At 42.8% G+C, this 15,299-nt stretch overlaps 1 protein-coding gene across 2 annotated transcripts in view; it reads left to right on the top strand.

Annotated features, from left to right (window-relative positions):
* The window catches only part of si:dkey-106n21.1 (solute carrier family 23 member 2), a 70,344-nt gene extending 56,513 nt beyond the window's left edge, over positions 1 to 13,831 (top strand). The window contains exons 11-12 of one of the 2 annotated variants that reach the window (XM_055933433.1): positions 3,380 to 3,475; positions 8,946 to 13,831. In XM_055933433.1, the coding sequence (XP_055789408.1) occupies positions 3,380 to 3,475; positions 8,946 to 9,034 (185 nt within the window). In that variant the 3' untranslated portion in view covers positions 9,035 to 13,831. Of the gene's footprint in view, positions 1 to 3,379; positions 3,476 to 3,658; positions 4,175 to 8,945 lie in introns of those variants that run through there. The other variant, XM_055933432.1, reaches the window with a different exon arrangement.
* Positions 13,832 to 15,299: the final 1,468 nt, after the last annotated feature.

The raw sequence follows: 15,299 nt of genomic DNA, 5'->3' as shown, positions 1-15,299 counted from the left end.
TCTGGCCCAGCGGCTTTGTGAATGTTGTAGCAAAACTGTCCTGTAGCGTAGCATTCACGTCATTTGACCACTTCCGTATTGAGCAAGTCACTGGTACTTCCTGCTTTAGTTTTTTCTTGTAAGCAGGAATCAGGAGGACAGAATTATGGTCAGATTTATGGTCAGATAGAGTTGGTTGAGTGCAATCTTAGTGTCAGCATTGGTCTGTGGTGGTAAATATATGGCTATGAATAATATAGATTAGAACTCTCTTGGTAGATAGTGTGGTCTACAGCTTAATTGTAACGGCTTTCTTCCTGGGATGAAGGAGAGGACCAAAACGCAGCGCGGCCAGTGTTCAACATGTTTAATAAAGAATAATAACGTGAACACTACAAGCTACAAAACAATAAATGTGAAATCCGAAAACAGTCCTATCTGGTGCAGAACACAAAGACAGAAACAATCACCCACAAACAAACAGTGAACAGGCTACCTTAATATGGTTCCCAATCAGAGACAATGACAAACACCTGCCTCTGATTGAGAACCATATTAGGCCAAACAACAAACCCAACAGAGAAACACAAAACATAGAATGCCCACCCAGCTCACGTCCTGACCAACTAAACAAAGACTAAACAAAGGAAATAAGGTCAGGAACGTGACATTAATGTCTCTACCTCAGGCGAGCAATACCTCAAGATATCTTTAATATTAGACATCGTGCACCAGCTGTTATTGACAAAAAGACAAAAAATCTCCATCTCTCGTCTTACCAGAGATTCTCTGTTCTGCCGGTGCATTGAAAATCCCTCCAGCTCTATATTATCCGTGTCGTCGTTCATAAGATATTACAGTTCTTAATGTCCTGTTTTTAGGATAATCGTAATTGTAGGTCATCAATTTTATTTTCCAATGATTGAATGTAAGCAAGTAGAATTGATAGCAGTGGGAGTTTACTCGCTCGCCTACGGATTCTCAGAAGGCAGCCCGATCGGCGTCCTCTTTTCCTCCGTCTTTTCTTCACGCAAATGACAGGGATCTGGGCCTGTTCCCGGGAGAGCAGTATATCTTTCGCATCGGACTCGTTAAAGGAAAAAGCTTCTTCCAGTTCGTGGTGAGTAATCCCAGTTCTGATGTCCGGAAGTTATTTTCGGTCATAAGAGATGGTAGCAGCAACATTATGTACAAAATAAGTAAAAAAAATAAGTTACAAACATCGCAAAAAAAAAGAACAAAATGGCACAATTCGTTACGGGCATGTAAAAACGTCAGCCATCCTCTTTGGCGCCATCTTTTCACCGTAGTATATGGGATAAATATATGGGATAAGCTGACTGTATGTGATGACACACATACGCACCAGTCTTGTCTGATTTCATCAGGTCAGGACTGCTTACCTCCAAATCCTCTTGGCCAACCTCAGTGTCACTGCGTGACAAAAATCTGGCAGATGACTCGGTTTAGGCTCCACCTGGACAGTCGGCTACGACAACCAGCCGGCTTACTAGGGCTACTTATTGACTTCACCTGTCCTCACCTCCCTCCCCCTTCCCCTTCCTGTTAGGATTCTTACAGCACAGCTGCTGCATTGGTTAAACATGGTGGTTATTATACAGGATCTTGTTACATCCACAAAGTACACCCCTGGGAATTACAGGAGCTAAGCCGTGTATCTGAACTATTGACTGATGCCGTACCACCTTCCCGGATTATTGTTTACTGTACAGGTCTGTTTTGATGTGTTTTTTTTCTCACTAATCTACACTCAATAACCCAAAATGTCAAAGAAAAAACATGGTTTACATTTTTTTGTAGCAAATCTTTTGAAAATTAAATAGAGAAGTATTCACATCCATGAGTCAATACATTAGAATTACCTTTGGCAACAATTTCAGCTGTGAGTCTTTCTAGATATGTCTCTAAGATCTTTGCAATCCGGGATTGTACAATATTTACACATTATTCTTAAAATACTTCTTCAAGCTCTGTCAAGTTGGTTGTTGATCATTGCTAGACAGCGAAGTCTTGCCATAGGTTTTCTTGCCGATTTAAGTAAAAACTGTAACTAGGTCTCTCAGGAACATTCAATGTCATGTTGGTAAGCAACTCCAGTGTATATTTGGCTTTGTGTTTTAGGTTATTGTCTGGCTGAAGGTGAATTTGTCTCCCGGTGTCTGTTGGAAAGCAGACTGAATCAGGTTTTCCTCTAGGATTTTACCTATGCTTAGCTCTATTCTTTTTCTTTTTATCCTACAAAACTCTCTAGTCCTTGCCAATGACAAGCATAGCCATAAGATGATGCAGCCACCACCATGCTTGAGAATATCAGGAGTGGTACTCAGGGATGTGTTGTGTTGGATTTGCCCCAAACACAATTATATGTATTCAGGACATAAAGTTAATTTCTTTGCCACATGTTTTTCAGTTTTACTTTAGCGCCTTATTGCAAACAAGATGCATGTTTAGGAATATTTTTATTCTGTACAGGCTTCCATCTTTTTACTCTGTCATTTAGGTTAGTATTGTGGAGTAACCACAATGTTGTTGATCCATCCTCAGTTTTCTCCCATCACAGCCATAAACTCTGTAACAGTTTTAAAATCCCTGAGTGGTTTCCTTCCTCTCCGACAACTGAGTTAGGAAAGGCGCCTGTATCTTTGTAGTGACTGAGTGTGTTGATACACCATCCAACGGGTAAGTAATAACTTCACCATGCTCAAATGAATATTCCATGTTTTCTCTATTTATTTTTACCCATCTACCAATAGGTGCCCTTCTTTGCGAGACATTGGAAAACCTCCCTGGTCTTTGTGGCTGAATCTGTATTTGAATTTCACTGCTCAACTGAAGGACCTTGCAGATAGTTGTATGTGTGGGGTACAGAGATTAGGTAGTCATTCAAAAAACATGTTAAGACAGTTTTATTGCACACAGTCAGTCCATGCAACTTATGTGACTTGTTAAGCAAATGTTTACTCCTGTACTTATTTAGGCTTGCCATAACAAAGGGGTTGAATACTTATGATTCAACATATTTCGGCTTTCATTTAATTGTTTTGTAAACATTTCTGAAAACATAATTACACTTTTACGTTATGGGGTATTGTGTGTTTTCCAGTGACACCACATCTCAATTTAATCAATTTGAAATTCAGGCAGTAAATTCAAGGGGTGTGAATACTTTCTGAAGGCACTGTACATGTTGTCCACATTAGACATTCTGCTAGATTGATTTCCAGGTAAGGCACAAATGCCCCCGAAGCAATATCCTGGTTCTCTTGTACCAAAATCATCTATTGAAACCAGCAAGGCGGAGAACCATGCAATGACAGGTGAAACATAGCTGGTTTGTACTGTATTTCTACTGTAGATAACCATATATTTGTATTCACAGGGGTAAAAGAACTGGACCAGGTTATAGTTGTTCTCTTCACTACGCACATGTTCATCGGTGGGTTCTTTGGATTTGTATTGGACAATACGATTCCAGGTGAGCCAATACAACAACAGTATATACATATACATTCAGCATATTCATATACATATACAGTATATACATTCCACATGTGCAAGCTTAAACGCTCATCCAGACACTGATTTCACAGCCAGGTTATGGCCACAATTGGATTCACATGGATTCATGAGGAGGTTTCAATCATTTTAATTTTTACAGGCACCGAAAAAGAGAGGGGCATTAAAAGTTGGCGTAAGAAGGTGACAGAGGAAGGCAGCACAATGATGACAGACCAGTCCTGCTACGATATACCTTTTTGTACTAACTGTTTACAGAGGTTCAAGTTCTTCCAGTACCTGCCTTTCCTTCCGTCTTACAAGTCTCCAGAACTTAGAACATAAGAATGTCTCCAGTCTTAACTGGACCCCAGGTAGACTAGCGGTGGCTAAGGTGCCAACTAATGGAGATCTGAAGAATAAAGAACAAAGAACTTGTGATTAGCACACTGTTAGCACCAGTAGCATTCTCCGCCACACTTTTAGACTGAGTCTGCCAGCAGCTGTGGCTTTACTGCCAATGGCATCATAACACAGGGAGGTGGGTACAGACTTGGAACTGTCCCACACCTGGTGGTGCTCTTCTCTCTTATTTGTCAAAATCGAATGCAATTACATTCCATTACACTGGAAGCGAAGGAGAATTCGTAAATGCATATGAATTACATATTTAAGTCAAGACTTTGGTCCTTTGTCAATTTCATTTTGTTATGTTTGTTGTCATATACCTCAAAGATGAATGTGCCTTATCAACAAAATCTTTGTGAAAAGAAGGCGTCCGCCAACTAACTGAAGCTTGTTGAACCTGAAACACAAAAAAAAAGAAACTCTCCCAATATCCAAACTCGTACACTACATAGTATTAAGTGATGTATACTTAGTAATATGCTAGTGTGTATATTATATGTACTAGTCAGCTAGACATTGCACATTATTTCTGCATTTGATCAACTTCGCTGATGAAGGGCTATTCTTCTAAATAGTGCTTCTCAACCCTGTACCTGCGGACCCTTAGCACTACACACCTGATTCAAATCATCAAAGCTTGATGATGATGATGGATACCATTTGGATACCGTACCAGCTTGATGATGATCAACATTTGATGATAATCATGGATACTCCATCTGTCTTCAAACCACGTAAAAGGCTCAGACTGATTTTGCCCTGACACTACACAGTTGATTCAAATATTAAACTCATTTTTTTATTTCATTTAAAGCAGACTAGAGATCACATAGAGCCTTGTACAGGTCAGAGTTACATCCAGCATCTGGCTCAGAGTTAAATCCAGAGTTACATCCAACATTCAGCTCAGAGTTACATCCAGCATCCAGCTCAGAGTTACATCCTGCATCCAGCTCAGAGTTGCATCTGGCTCAGATACATTCAGCATCCGGCTCACCGTTACATCCAGCATCCGGCTCACCGTTACATCCAGCATCTGGCTCAAAGTTATATCCAGCATCAGGCTCAGAGTTACATCCAGCATCAGGCTCAGAGTTACATCCAGCATCAGGCTCAGAGTTACATCCAGCATCAGGCTCAGAGTTACATCCAGCATCCAGCTCAGAGTTAAATCCAGATTTACATCCAGCATCCAAATCAGAGTTACATCCAGCATCAGGCTCAGAGTTACATTCAGCATCAGGCTCAGAGTTACATCCAGCATCTGGCTCAGAGTAACATCCAGCGTCTGGCTCAGAGTTACATCCAGCATCCAGCATCCAGCTCAGACCTATATCCAGCATCCAGCTCAGATACATTCAGCATCCGGCTCAGCGTTACATAGAGTATCTGGCTCAGAGTTACATCCAGCATCCAGCTCAGAGTTACATCCAGAGTTACATCCGGCATCCAGCTCAGAGTTACATCCGGCATCCGGCTCAGAGTTACATCCGGCATCTTGCTCAGAGTTAAATCCAGAGTTACATCCGGCATCCAGCTCAGAGTTACATCCGGCATCCGGCTCAGAGTTACATCCGGCATCTTGCTCAGAGTTACATCCGGCATCTTGCTCAGAGTTACATCCGGCATCTTGCTCAGAGTTACATCCGGCATCTTGCTCAGAGTTACATCCGGCATCTTGCTCAGAGTTACATCCGGCATCTTGCTCAGAGTTACATCCGGTATCTTGCTCAGAGTTACATCCAGCATCCAGCGCAGAGTTACATCCGGCATCCGGCTTAGCGTTACATCTGGCATCCGGCTTAGCGTTACATCTGGCATCCGGCTTAGCGTTACATCCGGCATCCGGCTTAGCGTTACATCCGGCATCTGGCTTAGCGTTACATCCGGCATCTTGCTCAGAGTTACATCCGGTATCTTGCTCAGCATTACATCTGGTATCTTGCTCAGAGTTACATCTGGTATCTTGCTCAGAGTTACACCCGGTATCTTGCTCAGAGTTACATCCGGTATCTTGCTCAGAGTTACATCCGGTATCTTGCTCAGCGTTACATCCGGTATCTTGCTCAGAGTTACATCCAGCTCAGAGTTACATCCAGCATCCAGCTCAGAGTTAAATCCAGAGTTACATCCGGCATCTTGCTCAGAGTTACATCCGGTATCTTGCTCAGAGTTACATCCGGTATCTTGCTCAGAGTTACATCCGGTATCTTGCTCAGAGTTACATCCGGTATCTTGCTCAGAGTTACATCCGGTATCTTGCTCAGAGTTACATCCGGTATCTTGCTCAGAGTTACATCCGGTATCTTGCTCAGAGTTACATCCGGTATCTTGCTCAGAGTTACATCCGGTATCTTGCTCAGCGTTACATCCGGTATCTTGCTCAGCGTTACATCCGGTATCTTGCTCAGAGTTACATCCGGTATCTTGCTCAGAGTTACATCCGGTATCTTGCTCAGAGTTACATCCGGTATCTTGCTCAGAGTTACATCCGGTATCTTGCTCAGAGTTACATCCGGTATCTTGCTCAGAGTTACATCCGGTATCTTGCTCAGAGTTACATCCGGTATCTTGCTCAGAGTTACCTCCGGTATCTTGCTCAGAGTTACCTCCGGTATCTTGCTCAGAGTTACCTCCGGTATCTTGCTCAGAGTTACCTCCGGTATCTTGCTCAGAGTTACATCCGGTATCTTGCTCAGAGTTACATCCGGTATCTTGCTCAGAGTTACATCCAGTATCTTGCTCAGAGTTACATCCAGTATCCGGCTTAGTGTTACATCCAGTATCCAGCTCAGAGTTACATCCAGCATCCAGTTCAGAGTTAAATCCAGAGTTAAATCCGGCATCTGGCTCAGAGTTACATCCGGTATCTTGCTCAGAGTTACATCCAGCATCCGGTTCAGAGTTAAATCCAGAGTTACATCCAGTATCCAGCTCATAGTTACATCTGGGCATCCAGCTCAGAGTTAAATCCAGAGTTACATCCGGTATTTTGCTCAGAGTTACATCCGGTATCTTGCTCAGAGTTACATCCGGTATCTTGCTCAGAGTTACATCCGGTATCTTGCTCAGCGTTACATCCGGTATCTTGCTCAGAGTTACATCCGGTATCTTGCTCAGCGTTACATCCGGTATCTTGCTCAGAGTTACATCCGGTATCTTGCTCAGAGTTACATCCGGTATCTTGCTCAGAGTTACATCCGGTATCTTGCTCAGAGTTACATCCGGTATCTTGCTCAGAGTTACATCCGGTATCTTGCTCAGAGTTACATTCGGTATCTTGCTCAGAGTTACATTCAGTATCCGGCTTAGTGTTACATCCAGCATCCGGCTCAGAGTTACATCCAGCATACGGCTCAGAGTTACATCTAGCATCCAGCATCAGGCTCAGAGTTATATCCAGAATCCAGAATAGCATAATTTTTTATATTTGGGTTTGGGGAGGGTATCAAGTCAGGTCGAGTCAAAAGGTTCAGGTTCAAGTTAAGTCACGAGTCATTGGGGTTAATGTCAAAGTCGAGTTGCAAGTCATCATATTTGTGACTCGAGTCTGATTCGAGTCCAAGTCATGTGACTCGAGTCCATAGCACTGCGCAAGCGGATACCAAGACAGCCGTCAAGGAACTTCACTGGACTTTATGCAAACTGGAAACCATATATCCTGAGGCTGCATTTATTGTAGCTGGGGATTTTAACAAAGCTAATCTGAGAACAAGGCTACCTAAATTCTATCAGCATGTCGATTGCTGTACACGAGCGAGTAACACACTCGACCACTGCTAGTCTAACATCCGCAATGCATACAAGGCCCTACCCCGCCCTCCCTTCGGCAAATCTGACCATGACTCCATCTTGTTGCTCCCCTCCTATAAGCAGAAACTAAAACAGGAAGTGCCCATGCTTAGGTCTATCCAATGCTGGTCTGACCAATTGGATTACACACTTCAAGATTGCTTCGATCACGTGGACTGGGATATGTGCTGGATAGCCACAGACAATAACATTGACGTATACACTGACTCGGTGAGCGAGTTTAAAAAGGAAGTGTATAGGAGATGTTGTACCCACTGTCACTGTTAAAATCCTAACCAGAAACCGTGGATTGATGGAAGCATTCGTGCAAAACTGAAAGCACGTACCACCGCATTTAATCATGGCAAGGCGACGGGAAACATGACCTCTGTAAGGCAAAGGTAACTGAACTAAATGACTATCGCCCCGTAGCACCCACTTCCGTCATCATGAAGTGCTTTGAGAGAATAGTCAAGGATCATATCACCTCCACCCTACCTGATAACCTAGACCCACTCCAATTTGCTTACCGCCCCAATAGGTCCATAGACAATGCAATCGCTATCACACTGCCCTATCCCATCTGGACAAGAGGAATAACTATGTAAGAATGCTGTTCATTGACTACAGCTCAGCATTCAACACCATAGTACCCTCCAAACTCATCATTAAGCTCGAGACACTGGGTCTCGACCCCGCCCTGTGCATTTGTGTCCTGGACTTCCTGACGGGCAGCCCCCAGTTAGTGAAGGTAGGAAACAACATCTCCACTCCGCTGATCCTCATCACTGGGGCCCCACAAGAGTGCATTCTCAGCCCTCTCCTGTACTCCCTGTTCACCCATGACTGCATGGCCAATGCCAGCCTCCAACTCAATCATCAAGTTTGCAGACGACACTACAGTGGTAGGCTTCATTACCAGCAATGACGAGACGGCCTACAGGGAGGAGGTGAGGGCCCTCGGAGTGTGGTAACCTCTCCCTCAATGTCAGCAAAACAAAATAGATAATCGTGGACTTCAGGAAACAGCAAAGGGATAGCGTCTATAATTGTGGTACAACAAAGGTAAACTATTCTGTATTTCCCTATCCACATCAACAGGACAGCAGCGGAGTAGTTCCTCTGTGTACATATCACCGACAAACTGAAATGTTCCACGCACACAGACAGTGTGGTGAAGAAGGCGCAACAGCGCCTCTTCAACCTCAGGAGAATGAAAAAATGTGACTTGTCATCTAAAACTTTTATAGGTGCACATTTGACAGCATCCTGTCGGGCTGTATCACCGCCTGGAACGGCAACTGCACCACCCACAACTGCAAGGCTCTCCAGAGGGTAGTGTGATCTGCACAACGCATCACTAGGGGCAAACTACCTGCCCTCCAGGACACCTACAACACCCGATGTCACAGGAAGGCAAAAAAGATCATCAAGGACAATAACCACCCGAGCCACTACCTGTTCACCCCGCTTCCATCCAGAAGGCGCTGTCAGTACATGTGTATCAACGCTGGGACAGAGAGATTGAAAAACAGCTTCTATATCAAGGCCATCAGATTGTTAAAAAGCCACCACTAGCACAGAGAGGCTGTTGCCTACACACAGACTTGAAATCATTGGCCACTTTAATAAATGGAACACTAGTCACTTTAATTAATAATGCCACTTTAAGAATGTTTACAAATCTCACATTACTCATCTCATGTATATACTGTATACTGTATCCTTCACTATCTATTCTTTAGTATCTATTGCATCTTAGCCGCTCTGTCACTGCTCATCCATATATTTATACTTATATATTCTCATCCCATTCCTTTACTAGATTGTGTGTATTAGGTTTTGTTGTGGAATTGTTAGATATTATCTGTTAGATACTGCTGCACTGTCGGCTCTAGAAGCATAAGCGTTTCTCTACACTCTAAATAACATCTGCTAACCATGTGTATGTAACAATAACATTTGATTTGATCTGTCTGGATGATGGATGCAACTCTGGGCTGGATGTAACATACTTCAAAATCAGAGTCCCCCGATACGTCATGCCAAAATAAAAGTCCTGCAATTTCCGAGATCAAAATAAGAGGCTCGCTTTGCCATGCCAAAATAAAAGTTCTGTGATTTCCAATTTCAAAATAAATTCAGATTTCAATGTTATTGTTATTGTTTTGCTTGTTAATCTCACCATTGCAACTGTCAACACAGAAATACCACAATGCTGCACACAGACGTTTATGTAAATATTTAATGCGATACACAGAATGAAACAGCATGGGAATGGCAATGTTTTTGGGGCGGTATAAGCAATGCATTCAGCTACAAGTGGGCCCCTGCTGCCCACGAGGGCTGTGGGCTTCCGATCTCTGTAGCCGACGTGAGTAGGATCTTCAACCGTGTTAACCCTCGAAAGGCTGTTGGCCCGGGCGGCATCCCAAGCCACGTTCTCAGACCATGTGCAAACCGGCTGGCTGGAGTGTTTCAAATCTAATTTTATTAGTCACAAGCGCCGATTACAACAGTGAAATGCTTACTTACGATCCCCTAACCAACAATGCAGTTAAAAAAGATATATATGATTAAGAATAAGAAATCAAAGTAACAAGTAATTAAAGAGAAGCAGTAAAATAACAATATTGAGACTATACACACAGGGGTACCGGTACAGAGTCAATGTGCGGGGGCACTGGTTAGTCGAGGTAATTGAGGTAATATGTACATGTAGGTAGAATTATTAAAGTGACAATAACAACAGAGAGTATCAGTGGTGTAAAGAGGGGGGGGGGGGGGGGGCAATGCAAATAGTCTGGGTAGCCATTTGATTAGATGTTCATGAGTCTTATGGCTTGGGGGTAGAAGCTGTTCAGAAGTCTCTTGGACATAGTCTTGGCACTCCGGTACCGCTTGCCTTGCGGTAGCAGAGAGAACAGTCTATGACTAGGGTGGTTGGAGTCTTTGAATATTTTTAGGGCCTTCCTCTGACACAGCCTGGTATAGAGGTCCTGGATGGCAGGAAGTTGGCCCCAGTGATGTACCCTCTGTAGTGCCTTGCAGTCGGAGGCCGAGCAGTTGCCATACCAGGCAGTGATGCAACCAGTCAGGATGCTCTCGATGGTGCAGCTATAGAACTTTTTGAGGATCTGAGGACCCATGCCAAATCTTTTTAGTCTCCTGAGGGGGAATAGGTTTTGTCGTGCCCTCTTCACAACTGTCTTGGTGTGCTTGGACCATGTTAGTTTGTTGGTGATGTCGAAACCAAGGAACTTGAAGCTCTCAACCTGCTCCACTACATCCCCGTCGATGAGAATGGGGTCTTGCTCAGTCCTCTTTTTCCTTTATGGGCATTTTCAACCTATTACTATCCCAGTCTGTCGTCCCCACTTGCTTCAAGATGGCCACCATTGTTCCTGTACCCAAGCAAGCTAAGGTAACTGAACTGAATGACTATCACCTTGTAGCATGCACGTCTGTCATCATGATGTTATTTGAAAGTCAAGGACCATGTCACCTCCACCGTACCCAACACCCGTGACCCACTACAATTTGCATACCACCCCAACAGATCCACGTACGACGCAATCGGCGTTGCACTGCACATCGCCCTATCTCACCTGGACAAGAGGAATACCTACGTGAGAATGCTGTTTGTTGACTACAGCTCAGCTTTTAACACCATAGTTCCCATCCAAACTCGTCACTAAGCTCAGGGCCCTAGGTCTGAACTCCTCCCTGTGCAACTGGATCCTAGATTTCCTGACAGGCCGACCCCAGGTGATGAGGGTAGGCAACAACACCTCCGCCACACTGATCCTCAACACGGGGGCCCACCAGGGGTGTGTGCTCAGCCCCCTCCTGTATTTCCTGTTCACCCATGACTTCATAACTCAATCATCAAGTTTGCTGACGACATGACAGTGAGGAGGTTAGAGCACTGGCGGAGTGGTGCCAGGAAAATAACCTCTCCTTCAACATCAACAAAACAAAGGAGCTTATTGTGGACCACAGTAGACCGAAGAGGGAGCACACCCCCATCCTCATCGACGGGCCGAGTTGGATAGGGTCAAAAGCTTCCTCTACGTGCACATCACTGAGGACCTGTAATGGTCTCGCCACACTGACACCGTGGTGAAGAAGGCGCAACAGCGCCTCTACAACCTTAGGTGGCTGAAGAAATTCAGCATGGCCCCTAAGACTCTCACAAACGTCTACAGATGCACCATTGAGCGCATTCTGTCGGGCTGCATCACCGCCTGGTACAGCAACTGCACCGCCATCAACCGCATGGCTGTCCAGAGGGTGGTGCCATTAGCCCAATGCATCACCAGGGGCACTCTGCCTGCCCTCCAAGACATCTACAGCACTCATGTCAAAGGAAGGCCAAGAACATCATTAAGGACCTCAATAACTTGATCCACGGACTGTTCACTCGGCTACTGTCTGACAGACGGAGACAGTACAGGTTCATCAGAGCCAAGACAGAGAGACAAAAAAACAGCTTCTATTATCAGGCCATCAGACTTTTCAGCAGCCATCACTAGCCAGGTGATACACACTCACTCACACAGAACACACAAGCTATCACACACACACACACCTCATAATCACAAACACACTAACATTCACACACACACACACACAGCCGATGCTCATGTCACATATAATAGAGACATTGAACTACTGGACACTTCCTGTTTCACATTGTGTATTGAAATACTGAATCCCCGACAAAGCTGTTTCTAACATTTCTACTACTGTACATTGTATTTTAGTTACACTGTTTATACACACTGCATATTTATTTATATACTGGATTCTTGACATACTGTAGCTGTACCTATCATTCTTTGTATATCTTGTGTAAATTCTCCCAGTGTACATATGTGTAGATTGCATTTTGACAACTGCTACAGTGTTATTTGGGTTGTTAATTGGATTCGTCCCAACGTTCTTGATTTCTTGTTTCTTTTGTATCATTATGTATTTTTTTACGTTTTAATTATTTGTGTACTTGTTTGACATTCTACTGCATTGTTAGGAGCTAGTAACATAAGCATTTCGCTGCACCCACTATAACACCTGCTAAACTGGGTACGCCACCAATAAACTTTGATATGATTATGGAGCACAGCTGCAAGCAACCCGATCGTAATGCCCGTGGTAAATTTGGTTTGACTTTGGATATCCCTATGGGGCTAGTTAGGGACGATCAGTAAATTACACAATGTACATGGGACAATATTAAACATCAAACCAACTATAAATTGTAAGATTTCGTATACAAATATTGAAAGCATTTAATGAGAAAATTAAAAGAAAATACTGTCCCAAATCTCGTTCAGTCGCATTTCTCATTGAGGATAATTGAAACCGAGGCTAAATCAGCCAGTTCAGTCCTCTTTAACCTCAACTGCCCCAAGGCTTAGAAATCCTTCTTTAACCTGTCTCCTTCACTTCATCTATACTGATTGAAGTGGATTTAACAGATTACATGAATAAGGGATCATAGCTTTCACCTGGATTCACCTGGTCAGTCTACCTTATGGAAAGAGCTTGTTTTGTACAATTAGTGTAGATGGACACTCCACCCACTTTTTATCTTATAACATGTAAATACATTATAAGAATTTAGCTGTCATTATCAGCGATCAAATAATTTAGACAAGTTTCTAACAATACCAAGATTTCAGGATTTGTATCCTCTACCCAAATGTCAAGTCAATGTTCGACATTAATACTCGGCACATTTTAGGTGCACCAATCTGAGCCCTTTACGCGACTTGAAGACAGATCTATCCATTATCATCATCCAACTTTGATCATCATCACAAGTATCCATCCATCATCATCATCATCAAGCTTTGATGATTTGAATCAGGTGGGTAGTGCTAAGGTAAAAACAAAAATGTGCACCTCTTTGGGTCCCCAGGACCAGGATTAAGGACGGGATTCAATCCGTATTGCAGAAGTATTGCGGAAGATACGCGTTATAGCTCCAAATACAAATGCAATGTTCCCACGTTCGCACAGACTGCATTCATGGTAAACGCTGCATATGTCAGCTCAATCATAAATGAAATGTACATTTTAACGTGGATCTAAGGGTTGAATCCAGCCATAATAAACACTGCTCTAAACATTCCATTGTGGATTTTATCATTGCAGCTTATTTTGTACAGCTGAGTTCTTATACCGTTTTACTTTACTCTTCCAAATGACCTTTGTATGTGTTTTTGAACTGAGCCTAACAAGATGGAAGGGGATTGGTTAACTAATACATGTGTCATCAATAAACTTGATATACTATATATTCCTTATGTTATGACAAGTAAAGTAAGTAAATAGCATTGTACAAGCCAGAGCCTATTTCAAATCAAGAATGGTCCACCACCCAAAGGATATCTTGCCAACTTGACACAACTGTAGCATGATGTTCAAGTACACCCCCAATCCATCTCCTTTTGCTGAGTGCCAGGAAGAGACGTATTAGGACCCATTTTTAGTCTTTAGTATGACTTGGCTATGGATCAAACTCCCAACCTTCTAATCACAGGGCAGACACTCTAACCACAAAGCCCCTGAGTTGGCTTTATGTCATGACAAGTGTTCTTCACAAATCTCTGTTTTTACATGAGACGTCACAAAATATTGGATGTGTAGAAAAGAAAAGTGCCACTTGTTTAATATCATTGAAAAGTATTAATGAGTTGATGTCAGTATTTGTTACAACATGTAGCCCATTCAGGTCACATCCCTCAATCTTCACAGTATTTAAGACTTTCTTTCATGCTTTCCATGTTTTCTAAGCTGCAGGAAGAAGGTTGGATTTAAAAGGATTTATCTACTAGCACCATCAACTCTGCTTGGGGCCTATGAGCCCAGCTAAATGTATTAGGTTTTAGGAACAGTTAGGAGGATGAAAAGCAGGGATTTATCAAGACACACATCATTCAGTGGGCCTACCTTGTCAGCAGTTCAGTCGTAAAACATAGGAATAAGCTCGCTTTATTTAAAACTGATAGGGATAGAATCACATATAGAATCATGCCATGATTTTTACATGAATTATGATTAAATAGGATATCTGTGCTGATATATTGCATTATGATACAGTAATCATACATACTGTACAGATTTATCAAAACTATATTAGCTTATAATGAAGACATAATCCACGTTTTCATCCACAGTTTTTATATGAGTAAAATCATACCATATTCAAAAAAGTCATGACAGCTGTAATGGAAACAAGAAGTTTTGGTAAAATTGTATAAATGGCAAAAAATATTTTTGTGTCAGTAAAATTAATTATGCAAGAAATTGCGGTAGAAGCGACATCATGCACTAATATTGATATAATAACCATCATATCCAAGTAAAAATGGAGTCACGTGATGATATGGTGTTTGCTCCTCCCACTATGATTTGGGAAACCACATAGTTTATTAGGATACAGATGAAATAAATGATGATGAAATCACAGGGTGGTGAAGGGCACGGTGATCTTGATGCTCCTTTCCAATAAATATTGAGGGTATGATTCTGGTGACATGATGCTTGACTGCAGTTTGACAGGGTGAGGGGCTTTTTGATGACAGATCAGTTGGTTT

Source organism: Salvelinus fontinalis, chromosome 9 (assembly GCF_029448725.1).
Source record: "Salvelinus fontinalis isolate EN_2023a chromosome 9, ASM2944872v1, whole genome shotgun sequence".
NCBI lineage: Eukaryota > Metazoa > Chordata > Actinopteri > Salmoniformes > Salmonidae > Salvelinus > Salvelinus fontinalis.
Note: the sequence above shows the minus strand (reverse complement) of the source record. Positions and strands in the feature narration are given on the sequence as shown.